This window comes from Auxenochlorella protothecoides (assembly GCF_000733215.1).
Source record: "Auxenochlorella protothecoides strain 0710 unplaced genomic scaffold scaffold121, whole genome shotgun sequence".
NCBI lineage: Eukaryota > Viridiplantae > Chlorophyta > Trebouxiophyceae > Chlorellales > Chlorellaceae > Auxenochlorella > Auxenochlorella protothecoides.
Window position 1 is genome coordinate 30,096 of NW_011934417.1, and position 23,705 is coordinate 53,800.

Sequence of the window (23,705 nt, forward strand, 5' to 3'; positions counted from 1 at the left end):
TAGCTTTCGAGTGCCACCGTCAGCGTCGTGCCCCACCGCCGATGACGGGGATTCTGCCTCGGGACCCCATGCAGTGAAAAGACGCCAAGGGCGCTTCCATGCGAGGCTCAGCAGACCCTTCTCCCAGTCGAACTCAGCACGAGTAGCCTGCCACCGCCTGGCCCCGGGTTTTCTGTTGATCAGGTGAAACCCTCGATACACGCTTTTGACTCCCGATACCTGCCGGGCTCCGGCCCCTGTCCTCCGCGCACCCTCGTCATGCTCCGTAGGCCCCATACATAGACAGCAGGGGCGCTGCGCATGGAGATCTCGGGCCCACGCCTGGTCGGCGACTGGGAGGTTGGTGCTCACGTCGGCTCTGGCTCCTTCGCCATAGTGTGGCGAGGCCGGCACCGGCTGACGGGCCAGGATGCTGCCATAAAGGAGATCAACCTCTCCAGACTGAACGCCAAATTGCGTTCCAGCCTGGAGAGCGAGGTCACCATCCTCCGGCGAATAAAGCACGCAAACATCGTCCGGCTCTTGGACGTCATAGAGGTGGGAGGGGTTTAGGGGCTCGGGGCCAGAAGCTGTTTGTCGTCTCGCATGCCTGATTTGAGGCTCCTGCCGGAGCTGGGCTCTGACTGTGCCGGGAGTGAAAGCCGGGCGGTCGGTGGGGTTTACCTCAGCATGGCCAACCCAGGGGCTTGGACCGACCCGGGCATGACGGCTGCCTCACGGCCCTTTCCTTAAGCCTGCATGAGGCCCAACCCCTCACCCCCCCGGATCCCCACCTCCAAGCAGACTCGCAGCCGGCTGTATCTGGTGATGGAGTTTTGCGCCGGCGGTGACCTGTCCCAGTTCCTGCGCCACGGCAGGGTGTTGCCGGAGGCGACGGCGCGCCACTTCCTCCGCCAGCTGGCGGCGGGGCTGCGGGAGATGTGGGCGCACCACCTCGTCCATGTGAGGGCGAGGCCCGGGTGGGGGTGCTTGGATGGCTCCAGGTGTTGCCATTGGCGTGCGGGCTGTGCATGAAAGGGGCCGCCCCGGCCAGAATCCGTTCGGCGTGGATGCTGCCACCCCACAGCCCGTGATGGCAAGTGGGGCAGCCTCGTGAGCTGGCTCCACCCCCTCCCCAACCCTCTCTTCACCCCACCGCTGCAGCGTGATCTCAAGCCCCAGAATCTGCTGCTCTCCCGCTCCTCCCCGGAGGCCGATCTCCGCATCGCCGACTTTGGGTTTGCGCGCAACCTGCAGCCCCAGGTGGGGATGGATGGAAGAGGGGACAGGATGAAACTGGAGGGGAGGAACGAGTGTGTGACCGGGGCATGCAAGCAATGCGCCTGCGCCTCGACGTTGCCATCATTATGCATGCCCATGCACTGTGGCATCCACGAGCATGGGGGTGTTGTGATTGGCATCTCCAGCTGAGTCCTCCTCCACCTCTCATCAACACCCTCCTACCCATCCCCACAGGGCCTGGCGGAGACTCTGTGCGGGTCCCCTCTCTACATGGCGCCCGAGATCCTGGGTTCCCACAAGTACGACGCCAAGGCGGACCTGTGGAGCGTGGGGGCCATCCTGTTTGAGATGGTGGGCGGGCGCCCGCCCTTCACCGGCGCCAACCAGCTGCAGCTGCTGCGCAGCATCCAGCGCGCGCCCGCGCGGCTACCGGAGGGCGCCGCTGCCGCGCTGTCGGCGCCCTGCCGCGCGCTGATCGCCGCGCTGCTGCGCCCCAACCCCGTGGAGCGCATCTCCTTCGAGGAGTTCTTCCGGCACCCCTTCCTGTCGCTCGCGCCGCTGGGGGCCCCCGGCGCGCGCGACCCGGCCCCCCCCCCCTCCACCTGGGCCGCCACCACCAGCCGCGCGGATTTCGCCTCCACGCCGCCCTACGTGCTGCACTCCGGGATCGCGGGGCGCGGGCCCCAGCCCATGCCCCGCTCTCGCTCCGCCGCCGGCTTCGGGCAGCAGGTTGTGGGGTTCGATGGCCCCGGCCTGACGGCGCCGGGGACGAACGCAGCCGCCGTGCACGCTGCGGTGCCGCTGGGCGCGCTGAGCCACGCGCTGCGCTCGCGCGCCTCGCTGGACGCCGCACGTGAGGGGGCTGTCGTCGCGGCGCGCGGCGCCCCGGCGCCCCGCGACGCCGCGCCGCCGGGCGGCGCGGTGCCCCCGTCGCCCCCGGTCCTGCCGGGCTGGGCGGCGGCCGGGTCTGCGCCGGTCCGCACAGGCCTGGGCCACGTCCCTCTGGTCCCCGGACCGGGCCGCAGGACCGAATCGCCGGCGCCCCAGGAGGTCCGCCGCAGCGTGGCGCGGCACCCGCTGGCGCCGGAGCCCACGAGCGACGTGCAGTCGGGGGCTTCCTCTCAGACTTCCGAAGAAGGTTTTGTGCTGGTGTCGGCGCTGCCCTCGCCCGAGCGCGCGCCGCGCGGCGCGCGTTCGGGCGGGGGCGATGTCGCACTGGGCCTGGAGCCCGTCTCGGTGCGACCGAGGGAGGCTGAGCCTGGCGATCCCAGCCTGGTGCCGCAGCGCGCCGAAGCGAGGCCGCCTCCCAGTGACGAGGACGGGCGCGAGACGCCATCTGGCCCCGACTCGGACAACGACGCGTCGTCAGACAGCCTGAGCGGGCACGCGTTTGCGGGGCGGGCGTCGCCCGGCGCCGGCCCGCCAGGCGACGACCCGGGCTGGGCGACCTGGCGGGGGCCGGGCCCGGCGCGCCGCCTCTGGCGCCAGGTGGCTGGCCTGCTGTGCGCGCTGGCGCGCGACGCGGAGGGCGGCCGCAGCGCGGCGGGGGCGGCCGCCTTCGACCCAGGTGCCGCGCTGAGCCTGCACCTGGCCGCACTCCAGCTGCTGGACGCAGCGGCCGGCGGCGGGCAGGACGAGGACGAGGTGGAGTTGGGAGGTGATGGACCGTCCCACCCACCCCGCCCACGCTCGCCGCGGTCGCCGGACAGCCACCTGGATGGCCTGCCCTGCACCAGCCTGGGCACCGAGATCCGGGCGGCGCTGGAGGGCGCAGGCCGAGCGGCGGCCGCGCTGGAGGGCGCAGGCCGAGCGGCGGCCGCGCCGGAGGGCGCGGCCGCGGCACCGAGGGACCCCTCGTCGCACGGAGCCAGCGCTCTGTCCCCCGATGGGATGCCCGAGACGGGCCCCTCGCCCGCGCTGCCCGACCCCTGGGCCGCGCTGTTCGCCGGCGCGCTGGCCTGGGCGCGGGAGGGTGCGGTGCGTGAGCTGGTGGGCGGCGGGGGCGGCGGGGGCGGCGAGCTGTACGCGCGCGCTCTGCACTCGCTGAGCTTCCTCGCCCTGGCCGACGTGGAGGGCGGGGAGGGCGCGCCGCACGCGCCGCGCCTGGCCGACCTGCAGCCGCCGGTGGCGCTCGAGCGCGGCGACCGCGCGCGCGTGCTGCGCTACCGCTCGGCCGTGCTGGCGCGCCTCATTGCCTGCGGCGGCGGCGCGGGGTCGGGTGAGACGCCGTCGTCCAAGTCGACGGCGCCCTGGGCGGAAGCTGCCCCGGCGCGCGACCCGCTGGCCGGCGCGAGGCCGTGAATGGCTGGGCGCCGGGTGCTGGATCCTAGCTCCCTACCTGACCCTCGACTCGCTCTCCCAAAGTCCTCGGCCCTGCGCATCGCAGTCCCGCGCTCCCTGATCGCGCGCGCGCGCAGGGCTCCCACACCGTCCTGTCCTCCTACTACCACCAACCCTTTCCTGACTGAGCGGCTCCCGCTGGTGTCGTGCACCATCACATCGTGTACCATGTGCCACTTTTCGCCCAGTCAGAGGGAGTTTGAGGCGACGCAGCGCGTCCAGGACCTATACAGACCCTGGCAGGTGCCCATCTAGTGCCATGCCCTGTGTCGATCGCAGCCTCCAGTTCCCGGCCCCTGCTTTGGCAGCGGTCGCTCAGGCCGGGGCCCGCTTCGGCGCCGGGGTTTGCTCCGCGACGCCCACCTCGCGCATGAACGCCACCAGGTGCGCCATGATGGCCGGCAGGGAGGTCCAGTGCACGTAGGGCAAGCCCCTCGCCGCCGCCTCCTCCCGCACGATGGCGGTGATGGCCGGGTACAGGGCCGACGGCAGGGTGGGGAAGAGGTGGTGCGCCACCTGCAGGTTCAGGCCTCCCGTCAGCAGGCAGGCCCGGCGCCCGCCCCAGTCCGCGGACGTCGCCAGCTGGCGCAGGCCCCAGTCCGATGCGTCCTCGCCCGCCCCAGCGCCCTGGGTCGAGTCTCTCTTGGTGGCGGCCACGTTGTGCGACACGCCGAGCAGGACGGCCAGGGTCAGGCCCTGGACCGCCATGCAGGCGGCGGCGCCGGCCGCGGCTGCGCCCCAGCCCTGCAGGCGGGCTGGGATCGCGAGGAGCAGGGCCCAGTACAGCGCCTTGCCCGCCCAGGCGCCAGCCAGCTCCCAGGCTGCCGCGCCTGCCAGAGGCCTCCCAGGCATACGCCGGGCCAGCAGGGTGGCGACGTCGCCCGTCTGGAAGGCCAGCTGGAGCAGGGCAAATACGCCCCACTGAGGGTGGGCAGGGTGAAGGGAACTGGAGTGATTGAGGTGGACAGAGGGACCACACGGTGAGCGCGAGTCGGTGCATGTCAGGTGGTGGGTGGAGGACGGTACCATGCAGGGCCAATGTAGGCGGTGCACGAAGCCACCCCTGCCACCCCCCACCCCCGCCCCTGACCGCAGTCCTGCCAGCACATGCTGCAGGCAGTGTTCCGTGACCAAGCTCACCATGTAGATGTGCTGGTAGGCATGAAACCAGCGCCGCGGCAGCCTTGCGTCGAAGCGGAGCAGGGGGTACGCGCTGACCACGTCCTCGTCCAGCTCAGCGTCGTTGCAGTGCACGTGGTGGGACACCTGGTGGTGGTACCTGCAGTGGGGGGAATGGCAGCTGGGTTGGTCCAGGGTGGCGGGATTGACATCCTCACACGATGCCGTCGCCGGGGACGCGTCACCAGGGACAAAACCCCATCATCCACGCCGCCCCATGCCTGGCCCGCAGGGCAGGGCCAGGCCGCCACCCTCGACGGACCTCCAGGCGACGGAGGCGCCGCCGATGAGGTCTGCCGCCGCCCCCGCCGCCAGGTTGATCCCGGGACGTCGGCTCATGGAGCCGTGGTTGCCGCCGTGCTGCACCGCCGTGCCCACCCAGGCCCCCGCCATGCCCAGCAGGCAGCCGGAGGCCAGCGAGCAGGCGCGGCAGTGCCAGGCGTAGGCGCCGGCCGCGGCCAGCAGCGCCGCGCCCGCTGCCACCAGGCTCTCTTCCGCACCGGGAAGAAAGAGGGACCGGCCTGGGCCCGGGCCGCCCCCCGCCGCCTCTGCCCCGAGGGGCTGAAGCACCTCGCGCCGCACACGAGCCCGCACGGCGGAAAGAAAGGGGGAATCAAGCGGGCGGGGCGTCACCGGCACGGCCCAGGCCGGGAAGTCGGGCAGGCGAGGCAGGGACTCCAGGGCCGCCGCCGCCCTGTCCACGCGGACGTGGTTGGACTCCAGCAGGGCGGTGCAGTCCCTGTGGACGGCCAGCCTCGCCAGCCAGCCGCCGCCCGGGTGACGGCCGAACCAGGGTGCCAGGTCGTACGCCTGGCCGCGATACACCGTCCACTGCCGTCCCTGCCAGCGTCGGAGGGCATCGGCGGCCAGTGTGGCAGGGGAGTGGAGGGTGCCGGGGGGCTCCTTCCCATGCCGTGAGGTGCAGGCCGTTGATGCATGGCCAGGGCAGGGTGCCGCTCCTGTGTCCACTCTCGTGGAGACATGTTGTTGTTGGGCAGCTGCCCAGGGGCATCGTCTCAGGTCGAGGCTTTCGAAAGGTGTGGTCACTGTCTTCCTCGACGCTGTGAAGGGGCCTGGATCTGCTGAGAGTGCGGGGCCTGTGAAGTTTCCGAAAGGAAGGGGCACACGTGTGTGATCCGCGAACTTGCAAGTGCCGATTAACCCTAGCGGCACCTGCATGAAGCCACCCCCCCTCGCATCGCCAGGATGCTGCACATGGGACGACATGCATGTGTTACCCCATAGATCAGACCTGGTGCTTCGCCTTGATTCCCTGAGGCTGCACAGCGCGCTCGTGCGACGGGCACGGGGAGCGGGGAGGGTCTCTGTGTGCGAGGGCACGGCCACATGCCTCGCCAGAGTCGTACGCTCACAGGGTTGAGCCCGCACTCCTCTACTCCCTTCTTGCCATTAGGGAGAATGTGCCGGGCGCATCGTTAGGTCTCGAGTCCCAGCCCGAGCTGCACTCTATGACGATGCTCCCGCATCGACATTCGTGATTTCCCGGGACCTCAGCGCCCATGCTGCAGGGCGATCTCTTCACCGATACTTCCATCCCTCACGAACACTGGAATCCCATTCAAGCGCATGTCATGCATGCGGGATAATCCCCTTGTAGGTGGGACTCAGGTTCTGACCAGGGCGTACTTTGCTGCCAGCTCACACAACAGTTACCCCTTTGAATCATCCTGCGCACAGGCAGCTGGCCCAGTGCGTTAAAAAACTGATTCAAGGTGCACCAGAAAGGGATGAAACATGGGTTCAGCGAGAGGTGTATCCCCTGGCTGCACGTGCCCGCCAGGGATTCTGTCTGGGATGGCCTACCAAGGGCCAGTCACCAGCGATGCTTCTGGAGAGAAAAAAATGGCAGCCGGCTGGTGGGGCGAGACGGCAGACACTTCAGCGCAAGGTGATGGTGCCGGGGTGGCATCCAGGGACGAGGGAGGGGGGGGTGGAGGCAATCTTGGAGCAGAGAGTGATGTTGCCGCAAACGTGGGGTTCGGAGCACTCAGAAAATAGCATTTTGGCGAGGGAGAGGAAAGGTGAGTGCGAGAGGTGCATTTGGCCCTGCGCATGACCAGCCGTCGCAGGGGCCAAGGGAAGGGACTCGGGTTTTTGGGTTGGAAGGGCGCTCCGCGCGCCCGGGGGGGTGGGTTGGGTGGGGGGTGGGGTGCGCGCGCGCAGGCACGCGTGGTTCACCTCCACCACCGCCCCAACCCGACCGCTCACCGCTGGAAGCAGTCTGTATCGCCGATGTAAAGCTTGAAGTACGTGGTGGCCTGCAGCACGGCGGTCAGCAGCTCCACGCCCAGCACGGAGGCGGCGGAGAAGTGGCGGGCGAGCATGGAGATGCAGAGGAGGGGCATGACCGTCATGCTGAGGGTGATGCTGTGGGGCAGCAGCCACGCGCCGCCCAGCAGGGTCCACGCCGATGGCCGGCCCGCTTCCGGCCTGGCCCCGGGCGTGAGCTGTGTATGTGGGGTCGGCAAGGGGCGCACGGGTGAATCGCTGAGAGCAGTCTGAAGAGGCTCAGGACCAGTACGGGGCTGGGTGCTGAGCTGAGGCGACAGCACCGGCCCTCACGCGGCGCCGATGCCAGGAAAACACGAGAGGTCCCACGGAGGGAGGCACTCTGCGCCTCAGCGAGGCATCTGGGAACGATTCACGCCCGTAACACTCGTTCCCATAGACACACACATGCGCAAGACAAAGCCCGCCGCCGCCACCGATGAAGTCCTGACCCACCTTGCGCAGGAACTTGAACCGCATCCTGTACTCTGCTCGCCAGCTCAGGACCATCGGGTAGCAGACGCCAAACAGGAGGACGGCTAGCATCACCGGGAGGCCCTGCACCGACGCGGCGTGTGCGGGGAGGGGGTCTCAGAGGTCCAGTCCACCCGGCAGCTTGCCGGGCAGGGGCGCGTGGCAGCAGACCAGAGAGGAGGGGGCCGGAGTCAAGAGCGCCAGGGCCCTTCCACGCCCAGAGCGGCTCAGCACCGAGCCCCTCCCCAACCCACAGGAGCCCACCTCGGCGCCCAGCTGCTGGTGCACGACGGCGAGATTGATGCTGGTGCCTGCACGAGGGGGCATTGCGCGTGGTGGCGAGGCGCGGGGCTTGGGGCCGGGGCCTGTACGTGCTGGGCAGCCCAGGTCGGTCATGGGGCATCCCCTGCCGCCCCCCAAGCCGATGCAGGTCCAGGCAGGGCACATCAAACCCTCACTCACATGCCGCCAGGGTGGCCAGCTTCTTGGGGAGGGGCACGCACTCGTAATTGACGGAGAGCATTGCAGGGCCTCCCACGCCACTGCAGGGAGGGACAAACGGGTGGTGGCGAGTGGGCATGGAAGCCTTGCCAGCCCCCACATGGCCCCGCATGCAGGCAACCTCATGAGCTCAGCGGTGCCACAAACAGCATCCTCCACCCCCCCCCACCCACACACCTCGACACGACCCTGGCCATGAAGGTGTGGCCCAGGACTGCGGTGACAATGGAGTGGTAGCTCCTGCAGCGGGTGCAGAAAGGGGGGGAGGGAGAGTGGGTGCGGGGTGGCTGAGCGGTGCTGGCCTGGCATGGGTTGCGTGGGGGCGGACACATCCCACCCGCAGGAAACACGACCAAGCCCTCGGCCAAAAAACGCACATGAACACCGCGAATACGATGGTGTGGGAGACCATGCACAGGGCAACGAGGTTGTGGCGGTGCCGGATCCAGAGCTTGGGCCAGAGGCAGGGGAGGAGCATGGCGGTGCAGGCCAGCGCTGTGAAGGGCACTGTGGAAGAAAGGGGGCCCCAGCGTCGAGCAGCGCTGGGCCAAGGTGTCACGCATGCCCCACCTTTCCCCCGAGTCACCAGCTTACCGGTCAGTGCGAGGCTGTGACGTTCTGGGACGGAGTGGCCACGGATGCTCCAGACCGCCAGAGCATCCCAGGCCTGGAGGCCAGGGCTTGAGGGAATTGGTCGGGCCCTTGTTCCAAGAGCAAGCTGCAATGCGAACACACGTCCATGCATGCACGAGCTCACCGCTGAAATCACGCCGTGCATTCTGTCGCGCCACAGCACGCTCCTGGCCACCCAGTCCGCGTACTCCTCCTCCAGGTCGGGGGTGCGAAACTCTTGCGTCCAGCCCTGCAGGTTGTCCACCGCCACTCCCTTCGGGTCCATCTCGTCCCGCAAAAGCGGTCTAGAATTCACCACAAACATGCCCTTGAAGTCTTGGCATGCCTGCATGACCGTGCATTCCCGAGATGGGATTCAGCGTGCACGTCGCGCAGCGCAGCTGCCGGCGTCGAGGAGCTGTACCGCAAGGTCGAGTGACGAGAGCGGTCGGTGGGTACACCTGCGCTGCTCTCAGTTTGTGGAGTAGATGCAGGAATGTGGGGACTCGAAGTCGTAAGCGGATTGGTTCCATATGGGCTCCCACCCTCTCCCCCAGCAGTACTGCTGCCATGATGACGTCATTATTTCTGGCTCGTGCGCTGTACGCATCAATCCCCCGATGCGTGCGCTTGTTTGAAATTGCATGCATCGGGTCTGGCAACAGAAAGCCAGGCATGAAAAAGTCCTGGGGTTCTGACGCACAAGTCGTGGACTAAGGGAAGTGTGGAGAGGGTGGCAAAGCGGCCTGAGGGCGATGCAAAAGAGAGTGGGAAGGTCAGGCTGTCATGGCAAAGAGGGGTGGGAGATCAAGGGGATGGTTTGCAGGAGCACGGTAGGTATGGAGGGTGGAGGGAGCATCCCTCGGCGACAAACACACTGTGATCGTAAGAAATGGTGCCCAGGCATGCCAGCGCCTGGGCGGCAACCAGCGAGATGAAAGAGAAGCCCGCCGCATGCAGGTTGCATGCCATCAGCAGGGACACTGTGACCCCCTCCAGGGTCCAGAAGGGGAGGAGCCACAACCAGCCCAGGCGGTGTCGGCGCGCCAAGGCGGGCGGGGCCCCCTGACGCCCGCTGGCCCGCTGGCGCAGGAACGTGTAGCGCGAGCGGTGGTCGAGCCGCCAGCTCAGCAGGAGGGCCACTCACGCCCGTCACAATCGCCACGCTGGCGAAAGCCGAGTCCTGGGGAGTGATGGGGGGGGGAGGGCTGTCTGCGCCGTGGGAATGCCTGCCGGTGCCGCGCTGGAAAGGGCGACGCACTTGCCCCGCCCGCCACGGCCCCTGGCTGGGCCACTGCACCTTCCACACTCCAGAGTGCAGCTGGTTGGCCCCGAGGACAGCAATGCCTGCACGGGAGGGAGGGGAGGTGCAGCTGGGGCGGGTGCAACCCGTGCCATGAGACCAGATGCTATGTACGTGTCCAAAGGTGTCCCGCCCCTCGAGCCTTCAAGCTGCCATGCACGGGGGATGCCCTCATTCTCCTTTCCCCATGCACACTCCCCAGTATCACTGGAATCCTCACAGGCAATGAGAGCTGGGAGTTTGAGGCCCAGGGGAATGCTCATGGCCAGGTTGGAGGAGATGTGATGATGCCAGCGCCACTGCAGGGGTGTGTTGGGGCCGCCAAGCTGTGTGGGAGAGCCAGGAGTAGCGCCAGCCACTGCAAGGGTGTGATCGGGGAGCACGGCACACGGTCACTGCCCTGCGACCCCCCATGCCCGGCGCGTGCGATGCCCACCTGGCACTCAGCTGCGCCGGCAGGCTGTCGCCGTGGATCGTTTCCAGGCACTCAGATCGAATCCTGCGTGCCAGGGACCAGCAGATGTCGAGCACGATCTGCAGCACCTGGAGCCACGGCAAGGCTTGAAGGCACCCCACAGCCCTGGCGCATGCTGCGGAAGCGCGCCTCTGCCCTGCTCTGCCATTCCTCACAGGAAGAAGGCGTAGCTGATGGTGTTGAAGAGCATGGCTAGACCCCCCCTGGCGCTGCGATGCCGAACCCACAGCGGGCTGTGCAGGAAGGGGAGGAGCAGGGTGGCCGCCAGGGCCACAACCGAGGCAACTGGGAGGGAGCAAAGGGGATGCGCGTGGGGTTGAGGGTGTGATGGGGTGAACCCCTCGTTGGGAGGAGTCTAAGCAGGGCAGCAGGCGGGGCCGGGAGTGCAGCCTGGGCTTGCATCCTGGAGGGCACACCCGCTGGGCCCCTTTGCGTACCATGCAGGCCTGTTCGTAAGGATTTAGTGTGCCTCTGCCTGGATATATTCCAGGCAAGGGCCATGTGCGAAGCCTGTCACAACGGAGAATGGGAAGGGGTGATGCACGTGGATGGGAAGGGACCCTTGACCGCTGCGATCACGGCGGCCCCGACTCTCACCGCCAGGATAACGCCTATGTTGGCCTCGGTCTGCACCGAATTTCACGTCTTCCAGTCATTATAAGTCGCTTCAAGATAGTCTGGCCATTCCCCTGCAGCGTGTGGGGACCTCGATTCCCCCCGGGAAACGTCGGCAGGTGTCGTCCGGGAAGAGCTGATCCCTTGCGCCGGTTTCATTCCAAGGGATCTCACATCGCCCAGTTCGGAGAAACCAGACCGCCTCGGGGACTAGGGACGCCCGCCAAGGCGAGAGGGTTTTCATGAGGAGCACGGCGTGCTGCTTGCCGGAACCTGCTGTAGTACTGCCGTGAGATCTTCTCTACTCCTGGATGAAGTCTGAGAGTCTTCTTCTCGTAGATTGATCAGGAGGTCCGGTGAACTGGCTGCATGACTATCAGGAATTATTCCTCTCAATAACCCAGCATAAAAGGAGTACATCTCATGACGCACCTGCCCGAGTCCTGGGCCCCGAAACAGACCATGAGCAACGCAGGAGGACGCAAGGCTGCCTGCCGGCACAGGGTAAAGCCCTGAACGGGCAGCAGCATGGCGTCTTCAAAAAGCCCGGCGAAAGTCGGCCAAGGCATCTGCCCGAGCAGAGCCTGGGTAAGATATGCATAGAGGAAGGGGGGGGCATCTGGAAATGGCTCGTTCCCCCACAAAACAATTCAGCAGTACAGCAGAAATAATAGTGTACCCCACTGCATGCGGTGGGTGCGCGCCGCGCTCTACAAGTCCCCAGCGGCGCCCGCCAGCCCGTTCAAAACAGGTACTGTCGGACGTTGATGACCAGGACGGCGGCGAGGGCGGGGAGCTGCGCCGCCAGCGCCAGCGGCCTGCCTGCCCCGCAGGCCATGATCAGGTAGCTGGCCAACAGCATGACGGTGGCGGTGTCCAGGGCCCAGTGCGCGCAGAGCAGGGAAATGGCCAGCCAGTCCCGGAAGAGGGCGTCCTTGGGGCCCCAGCCGTCCCGGCCCCTCCCACCCCGCCGGATCTGCATGGGCAATGGAAGGGGCCTGGTCGCCTGCTGCTGCATGGCCTGATGCGCCGGAGGCGAAAGGGTGCCGCTCCGCCGGCCCCGGTGAATGCACTGGATGAGGGATCTGCAAGCTGCGGCGTGGGGGCCATCGACCGCGGACCGTACCTGGAGCAGGAAGCGGTACCTCGACCTGTACTCCAGGCGCCAGCTCAGCACCAGCGGGATCAGGACACCGCACAGGACAGACAGCACGCGCACGATGGAGTCCTGGAAGCCGGCGCAGGTTGGGTGAGGGGCAGGGCGATCAGGGGCCACAGCCGAGTGCATGAGGCGTCGGGCCATGTGAAGCCTCCGGGGGACGCAGCATCAACCCCAACTCACCTCCTGCCTGCCAAAGTACCACAGGCGACACAGCGTTGCAGAGAAACCTGTCCGGGCGAGGGAGAACGAGGGGATGGGGTCGCATGGTGGTTTGCCGGTTGAGCAGGGAGACGCCTTGACGTGCCTCCCCGCAGCAATGCCTGATGTAATCGGAGCATGCGCCCCGTTACACTTGGCAGCTGTGGCCAACAACATTGCAGCCGCACAGGCTTGCTCGAGACCCCGCGTCCCCCTGACTCACACAATAGAAGGGCAAGGCACTTCCGCTTCAGTGGAAGATGTATGTAGAAATTCGAGGCGATGGAAGGGATGCAAGCTCCGCTGTGAGAGGGGAGCGTGGATGCGGGCTGGGTGCTGAGCATGGAGCTGCGCAGCTCTGGCGCCCACAGGGTGAAAAGCTCAAGAACAATCGGGTTGCGCATGGAATGCTTGCTCCGTGTCTTGCAAGATACACCCGTCAATCCAGGCTTCACGTCGTGAAAACCTTGTCCGCATGCAGCACACCCCTTTCGAGAGCCATGCGCCATGCACCCAGTCGCACCTATCAACCAGCTGTGCCAGGTGCGATGTGCCCAGGACAGCTACGCTTATGGACGGCAGGTTTCTATAGAGAGAATGGGTGGGGATGGGATGCTCTGAACGGAACTGGATGGAGTTTCAGGAGCTGGACCCATGCATCGGGGCCATGCCAGATCATCAGCGAGGCCTGGCACCCCACACCCTGAGCCGGGAAGCTTGGCGCACTCACACACAGAAAGCACCGACGAGGGTCACGTTCAACATCGCTAGCATGGCCAGCAGGTTGCGGTGTGCCACCCAAGCAGCAGGCTTGTAGATGGGAAGGAGTGAGAGCGCTGCAAGGCATGCCACCAGTGTAACTGTGCGAAGGGAAGGAGTGGAGGGTTAACAGCTGGGCCAGCCTGTGTGAGGCAGCTCAACGTATGCGGAACTCTGTCCAACAAGTCCCGAGAAGGCGAAGCAGCTCACCATGGACTGCGATGGGCATGGCATCTGGAGGACGTTTTTGCATGATTTTGAGCATGCACACAGTCTCGTAGCCCTGCGCGGTGCCGGCATGGGAGGGGCTTTCGTACCAATGCATGGGCACGGGTAATATCCTAATCATGCAGGTGCACCTACCGTCAGGATGATGCCGCTGTACCAATCGTTGTCAGCCCATATTTGGCGCAGCCATGACTGGTAGCTAGCCTCTACGGGGGGGTGCCGAAAAGATAGCCAATCATCCTCGAACCATCTCCACCACGTCTTCATAGGATTGCGGTGACGCTAACAGCCCCGCTGCTCCCACTTTAGTACTATATCGAGGTACGGTGAAGGGTGGACACCAGCCCATTCTCCTCTTGTGGTAATGCCGACACGGAACCGGCGACCAGGAAACGTAGTAAGCACATGTGTTCTTTAGAAATATCCCAGACTGATAGGGCTGAATGGGTGAGCACTTGGGATCTGCTTAGGCAAATAGATCCCTACTGGGCTTGCGCCGGTTGCACAGCTGCTTCCCGCAAGCGGGATCCGACTGGCGCAGTTGGTTGCCTCGATCGGCGAACCAGAGGGGGTGGGGGGGGTGGGAGGAAAGGAAGGGGAAGCAGGGGGGCCACCAAATGCAGTGGGACGAAGTGCATTCTCAAAAAAGCACTTTGTCAGCATCAGCATGTTGGCCGCTCCGTTCACGTCGCGGCTGACAACGTTGACCTTGCAGGCCCTGTTGGTGCACCGCTTCGTGTCCCAAACGTCCACCAGCTTCTCCTCACCTCGGCAAACCCGCACGTACTGGTGGGCGTGCAGGGTGGCGTGACAGGCGCAACACAGCTTTGATGACCTGTGTTCGTCCACCACCACCACCCTGCACACCCGCCGCAGGCGCCGCAAGAAGCGTATCCAGGGCCCCGGCGGGGGCCCCCGCATGATGCCCCCCCGGTCCTGGGCCGACCAGTTGCCCACGCCGACGAACGTAGTCATGCCGGGGGGCGCGCGGAACTGCTCTGTCAGCTGGGTGATGAACCGCTCCCTGCCGACGTAGGCCTGGTGGCGCCGCTTTCGGAACGGCTTCTCGTCCCTGTGCCAGGCCAGGCCCTGTCGCAGGTTTGGGACGATCCACACCGCCCGCGACAGCAGCACCTCGGTACTGGCTGTCTTGTGGGTCGGGCACCTGCGGGAAGAGGGGGAGTTTGAGGAGGGGGGTTGGTACAGTGGGAGTGATGCGGTGTGTCGTGGACGGAACTGTGCGACACGAAGCGGTGCACCAACAGGGCCTGCAAGGTCAACGTTGTCAATCGCGACGTCGACGGGGCGGTCAACATCCTGATGTTGCTCAAGTGATTTTTTGCGAATGCACTTCGTCCCACAGCTTTTGGTGGACCCCCTGCTTCCCCTTCTCCCGCCCTCCCACCACCCCCACCCCCTCTGGTTCGCCGATCGAGGCAACCAACTGCGCCAGTCAGATCCCGCTTGCGGGAAGCAGCTGTGCAACCGGCGCAAGCCTGGTAGGGATCTAATTGCCTAAGCAAAACAGATCCCTAATGGCAGCTGCCTTGTACAATTAAATATATACATTTGATATCATGAATTTACATGCACAATGGATTATAGGGTTCATTGATGGAAAAGGATTTTTCAATATACATACTAGAAAAAACACTTAGGTAATTGAGTTGTCCAGTCAGTACACGGCCCATCGCTCCACGTGTCCAACGCAGGGTTCAGAACTGTCGGAATTGGGGGGCAAGATACACAGTGCATTGATGCACCTTGTCTACTAATGCGCACTCTAGAGATTCGAGTGGGCATCGGCGCGACTCAATTGCGGCATCAGCTTTCCATCGCCTGGTGTCGTGCCGTCTCGGAGACGCGTCGGGCCCTGCTCCCCTGCAATGGTGTCTACCGATCCTGCCACTGACGTTGATCCCAGAAAGTTCATCACGGAAAAGGGGGCCGCACTGAATTATGGCCAGCTGCGTGGCCTGGTGGCCAAATTTCAGAACGTTCCTGGTGTGATTGGGTTGCATGGCGGCCTTCCCCCACCGGACGCCTTCCCCATGCTGTCGCTGGACATCAAGCTGCGTGACGGTAGCACAGTCACGGTCGGAGAGAACGATGTGCGTCATGCATGCGATCGCCGATTTGGGCCTGGAGAGGGGCTTCCCATCGATGGTCTGGGGCATGTCACCATGCTCAGCCAGTGCTGACCAGCCCGCCAAGCCGCCACACTGTGCCTTCCCCACCCAACCCTTGCTCAGCTGGTGCAAGGGCAGCTGCAGTACGGTATCCACCCGTCGGGCCTGCCTTCCCTGCGTGACTGGGCCACACGACATGTCGCAGACCTGCACGGAGCACCCCGACCCACCACCACCATCATCGTGGGAGGGGCCAGCCAGGGCCTCAGCGCCCTCTTCTCCATGCTCTTCGACCCCGGCGACAGCATGGTGGTCGAGGAGCTGTCCTACCCCCAGGTCTCGGAGTGCCTGGCAGCGCCCGATCGCATCAACCTGGTTCCCATCGCCACGAACGATGGGGGAATGTGTCCACTGGCATTGACCAAGGTGAGGAGCGCGATGCAGCGAGGACTCTGGTTCCGTCCTTTGCCAGGACCTGTGTGATGACGTTCCTGGAACAGAAACGTAGAGACTGTGCTGTTTGATGGACTGTGAGTCATCATGTTGTCTACCCTGTCCCCATCCACAGGGCCTGGAGGGCATCAGGAAGAGCGGCACCCAGCCATTCCCCAAGCTCCTCTACACTGTGCCAGTGAGCCGAGGGGCAGGATCAGCATTTGTGGTGCAGGGACTGGCGGCACGAAGTCTGGTTTTGTGTGGGTGCTTGTGGCATTTTTTACATTGGAACTGAAGGAGGTGTCCTGAAGCTCAGCACTGCACCACTCCGCCACCCTGCCTTCCCCCTTCCTGCCCGCCCAGACGGCGCAGAACCCAACTGGCACGAACACAGGCTTGGAGAGGAGGAAGGAGATATACGAAGTGTGCAGGTGGGGCATGCGGAGGCAACACGATTGGTTGCTTGACAGGTGGCCTGTCGTGGGGAAGATCACACTGAGTGGGCCTGCAGCTGATGATCTCTGCCCAGTCCCATTGCCTTGCCGCTTCTACACTTTGGTCAGTCACGACTTGCTTCCACGCCTAGTCCATGATCCCTGGCAGCTTGCTTGCTCACCGTTCAGCATGTAGCTCCTGAGCTCTGCTCCGGCCAGCAGCGCCCACCCACCATCCCACCCCACCCCTCCCTCCCTGTCAGGGCTTACGACCTCTTGATCCTGGAAGACGACCCGTATTACTACCTCCAGTTCCCGCACGGCTCTGGCGACGTCCCGGGCCTGCGCGGCCTGCCCCGCGCCGCCAGCTACCTCAGCCTGGACGTCGACGGCCGCGTGCTGCGCCTGGACAGCGCCTCCAAGTTCCTGGCCCCCGGTCTGCGCCTCGCCTGGCTGACCTGCCACCCGCGCCTCGCCGAGGTGGCCGCCTGTGCGGTGCAGACGCAGACCCTGGGCGCGTGCGGCGTGGCCCAGGCCATGGCCGCCGCCCTGCTTTCCTCCTGGGGTGAGGCGGGCCTGCACGACCACCTGAGCCACGTGCAGCGGATCTACGCCGAGCGCGCGCAGGCCATGCACGCTGCGGCGCAGCGCCACCTGGAGGGCCTGGCGCGCTGGTCCCTGCCCCGCGCCGGCATGTTCCTGGTGAGGAATGGCAGTTTGGGGGGAAAGCGTGGATTGAAATGGTCTGGGGATGGGAGGCGCAGGCAAAGTGAAGGGGGGTGCCGTGGATCGCGTGCCATGTGTCGAGACTGGGGGCCATGGCTCCTCTGCATGGGCAAGAAAGGATGCACATTAGGGAGGAGGCAGGGGTTGGCCTGGTAGGTAGTACTCTTGGTGGACGGCCGGCAGTCCCTGGAGCTATCAATTCGCCAATTAAAGCGCGGGGCGTCACAGCCTGTGTGACAGCAAGGCCACGTCAGATCATGGCCGGTGTGTTTCTGCACCTGGGACCTCTGAATTGCTGCCCTCCTCCCCCCCCCCCCTTAAGAACACCCGTCCACCCATCCCTGCTCAGTGGATGACCATTCTGGGGGTGGAGGACGCCTCGCAGCTGACGGCGGCGCTGGTGGAGGCAAAGGTCGTGGTGGCGCCGGGCCGCATCTTCCACGCCAGGTGGGTCGGCTGCAACGAGAAGTGATGGAGCACCCAGTGCAGGCGCTGCCTCGATCCACAGCAGTGCTTGGAAGGCTCAGGCCCGCGTCGGACCCGTCGGGTTGAGCCGGGGCTTCCACTCATTACCCCCCGCCCCCGACCTTCACCTTGTCCTTGCCCACAGATCTGGGCTTCCAGGCACGGCAGTCCCGTGCGTGCGCCTCGCCTTCTCCTTTGAGACGCCAGAGAACATTGAGGAGGCGGTGGCTCGCCTGGCCCAAGCGCTGCGTCTCCATCGCGACCAGAAGTCCTGATGAAAGGAGGCCACACCTCATCCTCAATCACACGGGGGAGGCCACTGACACTTGTAGGTATGCCCGTCGTCGCTCAGGTCGCAGCATCCGTGATCAAGTTTTCCCGGCACCTTTGAATTTTCTTCCTCATCGCTCAGTGGCTATTCAATGACTCAACAATTCCTGTCTCATGCCCTGATCCTAATAGCATGCCCTGATCCTCTAATGGGACGTTCTTACACCCATACAGCATGTTTTTCTCTCACTGTTGGGCGAAGCTGCCATTGCACAGTGCGAGCCAAAGGCAGAAGCAAATGCGAGGCTTGGGCGCGCCAGGCACGAGGGGGTCTGCAACGCCGCATCAGAGCTTCTCTGCGGCAGACTTCATGCCAGAGGTGATCTGGTCCAGCTGGCCCCTCACTGTAAAGTAGTGGTGTTGGAGGTTGGATGAGCAAGGATTGGATGGGGATGGACCAAAGGGGAACAGAAGGGTGCAAGCAGGCCCTGGGTTGGGCAATTTGAGCCGCCAGCTTGCCCCCTGCACCATCAAACTCCACCCGGAGAACCAAAGGGGGCCAGCTGGCAGATGCATGCCACTCCTTCCCTTCCTCCCCCCACCTGAATGGTCCATCTGGGAGGAGCCGTACTCCACGATGAACCCTCCGATCAGAGACTCGTCGACCACGGGCTTCAGCTTGATGTTCTTGCTCCCCGTCAGCTCCTGCAGCTTCTTGGCGATCAGGAACTGCTGCTCCTGCTCCAGCTTCACCGCGCTGCGCACCGTGGCCAACTGCTTGGTTTGGGGGGGGGGGGGAGAGATGAGGAATGAAGAACGAAGAAAGACGGCAGAAAACGATGTTGCAAGATTCGCCCAATCAACAGCAGTGAGACCCCTGTGCGGGCCAGCCGAGGCCTTGCTGCCTTTCTTCAGGAAACATTCTGTCCAGTCTGCTGTTCTTATCACATCGATTCCCTCACACTGCCCCCTACGCTCCACCCCCGCTCTCCCCCTCCCACGACCACGCACCTGCGTGTCTGTGAGCTTGCAGTACTCGGTCTCGAAGGCCTCCACGATGTCGTCCAGCGAGTCCATCCTGTTACGGTCCAGAATCAGGTTCAGGAAGTTGAGGGTGTAGTCCTTGAACCCGACCTCGCCCCCCACCCGCTTCAGCAGCTCCTTCTTGGCCTCCACGCGGATGGTGGGGTTGGACAGGAACTCCGCGATGTCCTGCATGAGGCAGAGGTGTGGGACATGGCGAGGGCGTGAGGGGATTTCCGCATGGGAAAGGAGTGCCAGCAGGATCCATGGTCCCTGATCCCAAGCACTACCAAACCCCAGTGCCCTTTCACACCTTGTTCTCCCTCAGCAGCCCGGCCAGGGCATCCACATCGGAGTGCACATCCTCCAGGGAGTTTTCGGCCTGAGCGGCCTCGATCAGGGCGTTGGCGTAGGTGGATCCCACCTGAGTAGCCTCGGCCTGCGGGAAGAGGGGGTGGCGACGGTGTGGGGTTGAGCGCCGTAGGAGCCGTGATCGGAGTCCAGCCTGGGACCCCATATTGTGCTTGGACGCCCTTACATAGAGTATTTTCTGATAAAATCCACTCTCAAGCCTACCCGGGGGGCAACGCGACGTGCTCGCACGGCACGGGGTCGGTGTGGCGCGGCCTTGGGTGCCAGGTTCAGGGGCGCCCCCCTGAAGGCCAGCCGTACGGGCATGCTTGCCTGCCTGAGGACCGACATTGGAGGTGTGTGGGGTGCGGCTGGGAGCGAGGAGTGCTACTTCTGCACGGGTCCTCGCCCGGGATAGGTGCCTGGTGCTGTGGGATAAGGCGGATTTGCGGAGGCCCCTCGCGCGCGCGCGATCGCCGTCACCAGACCCCCAGGCGGGGTTTGAGGTCTTGCAGGGGTTCCCCGGGTCCCTGGTACTTGGAGGTTCGGTTGTCGGATGTGATAGCGCCCACATCCACCACTCACTCTTCAGCGAGGAAGGCCCTGCACTGGGCTGCTGATCGTCGCTGCTTGCGTGCTACTGTCCCCCAGCACCCCCTCACCACCCGACCCCACTCGACAGCGTCTGGTCTGTACCTCACACCTCACACCGTGGTCAAATGCAATCACGACGGTGCCCCCAGGTACGCGGCGAGGCGGAGGAGGTCGGAGAAAACCCCGCCCGCGGTCACCTCCGCCCCCGCCCCCGGCCCGCGAATGATCATGGGCTGCGCGGCGTAGCGCTGCGTTGTGAAGGCGATGATGTTGTCCGACCCCGACAGCTGCGCAAAGGGGTGGGAGGTGGGGTAGCGCCGCAGCTCCACTCGCCCCTCCCGCCCCGCCACGTCCACCACGCCCACAAAGCGCAGGCACTCGCCCGCCGCGCGCGCCGCCTGCAGGGCTGCGTCCATCTCCGCATCGTGCTCCGGCAGGCGCGCCAGGAAGTCGGCGGCGGTGGGCAGGCTGCGCAGCGGGGCGGGGACCAGCGACTCCACCGCCACGTCGTCCAGCTCCAGGGGGAGGCCCGCCTCACGACCCAGGATGGTCACCTTGCGCGCCACATCGGTCCCCGCCAGGTCATCGCGAGGGTCGGGCTCGGTGTACCCCGCCGCCTTGGCCTCCTTGACCACCTCGGAGAAGGGGCGATCGTCTGGATTGTTTGGTAGTGGAAGGGGGAACGTTGGGGGGAAGGAGCGGGTGTGTGTATGAGGGGGTGCTGGAGCTGGCTCATTCAAATCCAAACCAGACAAGACACTCCGCCAGCCATGCTCTGTCTCACGCTGGATTCCCCCGCCATACGATGCAGCACTCGAGACACCCACTGCCCCCCCACACACAAGCAAGACCCCCCCCCCCACCGCACGCACCCGTGCCAAAGGTGTTGAAGATGTAGGAGAGGGTGCCGGAGAAGATGCCCTCGATGCGCTGCACCCGATCCCCCGACTGCACCAGGTGCTGCAGCGTGGCGATGACCGGCAGGCCTGCGGAGCAGAGGGGGCGGAAGGCAGGGATACGACGGTGTGGAGAGGGAGTTCTGGGCCCCTGTGAGCAGGCACAGCAGAATGCGCTCCCGGTGAATACTTCGGGAATTGGGCCGGCGTGAGCGCACGCCAGAGCCTCCGCCGGCCTGAGCGCACGCCAGCTCTGCGACCCCTGCCCTCCTCCCAGTCCTCCCGGGCCCATCAGCCCCAGCTCTCCCCCCTCCTCCTCCCCTCCCCTCCCCCCACTCCCTCCCTCCCCCCCCCACAGTGCCCTCGTAGAGGTAGTGGATGAAGGAGGAGCGCTGGTGGCGCTTGAGCGCGCGGTACCGCTCCAGGCTGCCGCTGTTCATCTTCTTGTTGGGGGTGATGATGTGGATGCCGCGCCGCATCCACTCCAGGTAGCGCTCGCTGGGCCCTTCAGCGGCGGTGCAGTCCAGGGCCACCACGTTGGGGATGAAGTTGTCGGACAGGTGCGCGGCGAAGCGCTCCTCGTCCAGCGGCTCGCCCCGCGCCTCCAGCTCGCCGCGCCAGGCGGCCAGGTCGATGGCGTCGTCGGACAGCAGCATGCGCTTGGAGGAGGCGATGGCCAGCACGCGGATGTCCAGGTGGTACTCGTCGCGCAGCTTGGCGGCCTGGGATTTGGTGGGAAGAAAGCGGGGAAGGAGGGGCTGATGCGTGTGTGTCGAGGAGCGTGGGTGTGGAAACCCCCCCCTCCCCCCTACCCTACCACGGCCCCCCAACCCTCCACCCCCCCACACCCCCACACACCTCCCCCCACCCCACCCCCCAAAACCTCCTCGCCTGGTCCTGGATCTGCTGGAGGAAGGTGGAGCCGATGAGGCCAGGGCCAATGAGCCCCAGCCCGATGGTCAGCGCCTGCATGTAGAAGCGGCCGTGCACGGCGCGCAGCGCGCGCACCGACTCGCGCGCGTCGATCAGGGCGGTGATGTTGTACTCGCTGCAGCCCTGCGCGATGGCGCGCACGTTGATGTTGGCCTGGGCCAGCGCGGCAAACATGGTGGCTGCCACGCCGCGGCGGCTGGCCATGGCGCTGCCCACCGCCGCCAGCACGCAGCAGTCGTCCAGCGCGGCGACGCAGGAGATGCGCCCCGCCGCGATGGCCTCCTGGAAGCGGGCGCGCAGGGCGTCCACCGCGCGCACTGAGTCCGCGGCCTTCACCGCGAAGCAGATGGAGTGCTCCGAGGAGGCCTGGGAGATCATGATCACGTTCACCCCCGCGTCGCGCATGGTGGCGAAGATGGCCGAGGCCGTGCCGGGCACGCCCACCATGCCCGTGCCCTCCACGTTCACCAGCGACACGCCGTCAATGGTGGCAAAGCCCTTGACCCCGGTCAGGTCCACGCCCTCCGCCTGCGGGATGCTGCCGTCGCTGATCATCGTCCCGGCCTCCGACTTTGGATTGGAGAGAGGTGGTGCTTTGGGGGGAGGGGGGTGGGGGGTGGGGAGGGACTGGTTGCTCGAGGAAAACAAGGGAATGGGCTGAATGGTGATGGGGACAGACACGCGAGGCAAAGCTGGTATCAACAGGGTCCAGACATGGGGGAAGGACAGGGTGCCTCGGGTCTCTGAGCCCGCTCGCCCATGACAGGTGCGGCGCGGGGGATTGTCAGGGGCCTGACAATCGCTCTCCCTCCCCCCCCCCCCCCCCGACTCAGCCCTTCACCCCCTTCATCCCCACCCCTCCCCGGCCTCACCAGGTCGAAGAAGTTGCGGGAGGTGATGGGGATGCCAAACTTCATGGCGGGGAGGGTGGTGCGCGGGTGCAGCACGTTGGCGCCGAAGTAGGACATCTCCCAGGCCTCGTGATAGGACAGGTGGCGGAGGCACACCGCCTCGGGCACCTGGGGTGAGGAGGGGAAGGGGGGAGGAAGATTGAGATGAGGCGGGGGGGTGCCTAGGGACGGCGAGGGGGTAATGTTCTGGAAGGCGCGGTGGTGCATACATTACGACCCAAGCTCAAATCGGTGGCCCCCCCTCCCCACCCTTCAGGACCCCCCCCTACCCCCCCCCCAAAAGAAAACCTCACACCTTGCGCGGGTCTGCAGAGTAGACGCCATTGACGTCGCTCCAGATGGTGATGGCGCCGGCTCGGAGCAGGGCGCCGAAGATAGTGGCGCTGTAGTCGCTGCCGTTGCGCTTCAGCGTGGTGGCCTGGCCCGCCGGGTTGCGCGCCACGAAGCCCGTGGCGAGGAGCAGGGGCGGCGCGCCATGCGCCGCCGCCCACGCGTCCAGCCGCGCGTCGCTGGCGTCGTACTCGACGTCCACCGACGCGCCGTCGGCGGTGTCGCGCACGGTCAGCACGTCGCGCGCGTCCAGGAAGACCGCGTCGGCGCACAGCTGGCGGCAGCGCGCCGCGGCCAGGCGTCCGCACCACAGTTCTCCGTGCCCTGCCACGTAGTCCTCGAAGGGCTCCGCCGACATCCCCGCGATGGCCAGGGTGTGCAGGATGGAGCGCAGGTCGGCCATGTCAGCCTCCAGCCCGGCCACAAACTCCACCAGCGCGGGGGAGTCGGCGCCCAGCAGTGTCGCGGCGGCGGCCACGTGCTTCTGCTGCAGCGCGGCCAGCTCCAGGAGGTAGCTCTCGTCGCGGCGCCCCGCCTTGGCCACCATGGCCAGCAGCAGGTCGGTAACCTTGACGGGGGAGGAGGGGTGGGAACCCATGGCCGACAGAACCGCCAACCTGCGCTCCCCCGCCGCCTCGGGCGAGGTCAGGTACCGGCACACCGCGTCGATGCGCTCCGGGGTCGCCAGGCACGTGCCCCCAAACTTGTGCACCTGTGTGTGGTGGGGGAAAGGGGGGGGGGGGGGGGGGGGCTCGGTCGGGGAAGACGACTAATGCATGCTCAGGCATGTGTGTGTACGTGCTACACTGGGGATCATGATCCTGCAGACGAGGCATGGCGGCCCGCTGGGGG

The 23,705-nt window shown here is 65.8% G+C and overlaps 6 protein-coding genes across 6 annotated transcripts in view; 2 read left to right on the plus strand and 4 right to left on the minus strand.

Moving 5' to 3' along the window:
• Window positions 1-300: 300 nt before the first annotated feature.
• On the plus strand, window positions 301-3,522 carry F751_0977 (Serine/threonine-protein kinase ATG1; the record flags this gene model as incomplete). Its single annotated transcript, XM_011403174.1, has 5 exons — window positions 301-537; window positions 784-942; window positions 1,144-1,242; window positions 1,456-1,766; window positions 1,842-3,522. 5 exons carry the CDS (start codon window positions 301-303, stop codon window positions 3,520-3,522), a joined length of 2,487 nt encoding a protein of 828 aa, XP_011401476.1.
• Window positions 3,523-3,876: 354 nt separating this feature from the next.
• Window positions 3,877-6,329, minus strand: F751_0978 (Delta(5) fatty acid desaturase A; the record flags this gene model as incomplete). The annotated part of the gene is made up of 5 exons (XM_011403175.1): window positions 3,877-4,482; window positions 4,702-4,840; window positions 5,003-5,229; window positions 5,374-5,580; window positions 6,303-6,329. The coding sequence occupies 5 exons, from the start codon at window positions 6,327-6,329 to the stop codon at window positions 3,877-3,879; spliced, it is 1,206 nt and encodes a 401-aa protein (XP_011401477.1).
• A 636-nt stretch (window positions 6,330-6,965) lies between these two features.
• Window positions 6,966-8,941, minus strand: F751_0979 (hypothetical protein; the record flags this gene model as incomplete). Its single annotated transcript, XM_011403176.1, has 8 exons — window positions 6,966-7,208; window positions 7,486-7,587; window positions 7,768-7,814; window positions 7,966-8,045; window positions 8,182-8,244; window positions 8,382-8,499; window positions 8,575-8,671; window positions 8,762-8,941. 8 exons carry the CDS (start codon window positions 8,939-8,941, stop codon window positions 6,966-6,968), a joined length of 930 nt encoding a protein of 309 aa, XP_011401478.1.
• A 1,604-nt stretch (window positions 8,942-10,545) lies between these two features.
• On the minus strand, window positions 10,546-11,253 carry F751_0980 (hypothetical protein; the record flags this gene model as incomplete). Its single annotated transcript, XM_011403177.1, has 2 exons — window positions 10,546-10,679; window positions 11,184-11,253. The coding sequence occupies 2 exons, from the start codon at window positions 11,251-11,253 to the stop codon at window positions 10,546-10,548; spliced, it is 204 nt and encodes a 67-aa protein (XP_011401479.1).
• A 3,989-nt stretch (window positions 11,254-15,242) lies between these two features.
• Window positions 15,243-17,820, plus strand: F751_0981 (Aromatic amino acid aminotransferase; the record flags this gene model as incomplete). The annotated part of the gene is made up of 7 exons (XM_011403178.1): window positions 15,243-15,446; window positions 15,609-15,911; window positions 16,054-16,116; window positions 16,284-16,351; window positions 16,618-17,056; window positions 17,430-17,527; window positions 17,691-17,820. The coding sequence occupies 7 exons, from the start codon at window positions 15,243-15,245 to the stop codon at window positions 17,818-17,820; spliced, it is 1,305 nt and encodes a 434-aa protein (XP_011401480.1).
• A 340-nt stretch (window positions 17,821-18,160) lies between these two features.
• F751_0982 (Bifunctional aspartokinase/homoserine dehydrogenase, chloroplastic) overlaps window positions 18,161-23,705 on the minus strand; it is a gene marked incomplete at both ends in the record, with an annotated part of 6,986 nt that continues 1,441 nt past the window's right edge. The window contains 12 exons of the mRNA XM_011403179.1: window positions 18,161-18,219; window positions 18,418-18,589; window positions 18,827-19,027; window positions 19,152-19,277; window positions 19,415-19,526; window positions 20,063-20,438; window positions 20,656-20,769; window positions 20,845-20,855; window positions 21,097-21,401; window positions 21,688-22,182; window positions 22,485-22,631; window positions 22,819-23,565. Of these exons, the coding sequence (XP_011401481.1) occupies window positions 18,161-18,219; window positions 18,418-18,589; window positions 18,827-19,027; window positions 19,152-19,277; window positions 19,415-19,526; window positions 20,063-20,438; window positions 20,656-20,769; window positions 20,845-20,855; window positions 21,097-21,401; window positions 21,688-22,182; window positions 22,485-22,631; window positions 22,819-23,565 (2,865 nt within the window). The remainder of the gene's footprint in view (window positions 18,220-18,417; window positions 18,590-18,826; window positions 19,028-19,151; window positions 19,278-19,414; window positions 19,527-20,062; window positions 20,439-20,655; window positions 20,770-20,844; window positions 20,856-21,096; window positions 21,402-21,687; window positions 22,183-22,484; window positions 22,632-22,818; window positions 23,566-23,705) is intronic.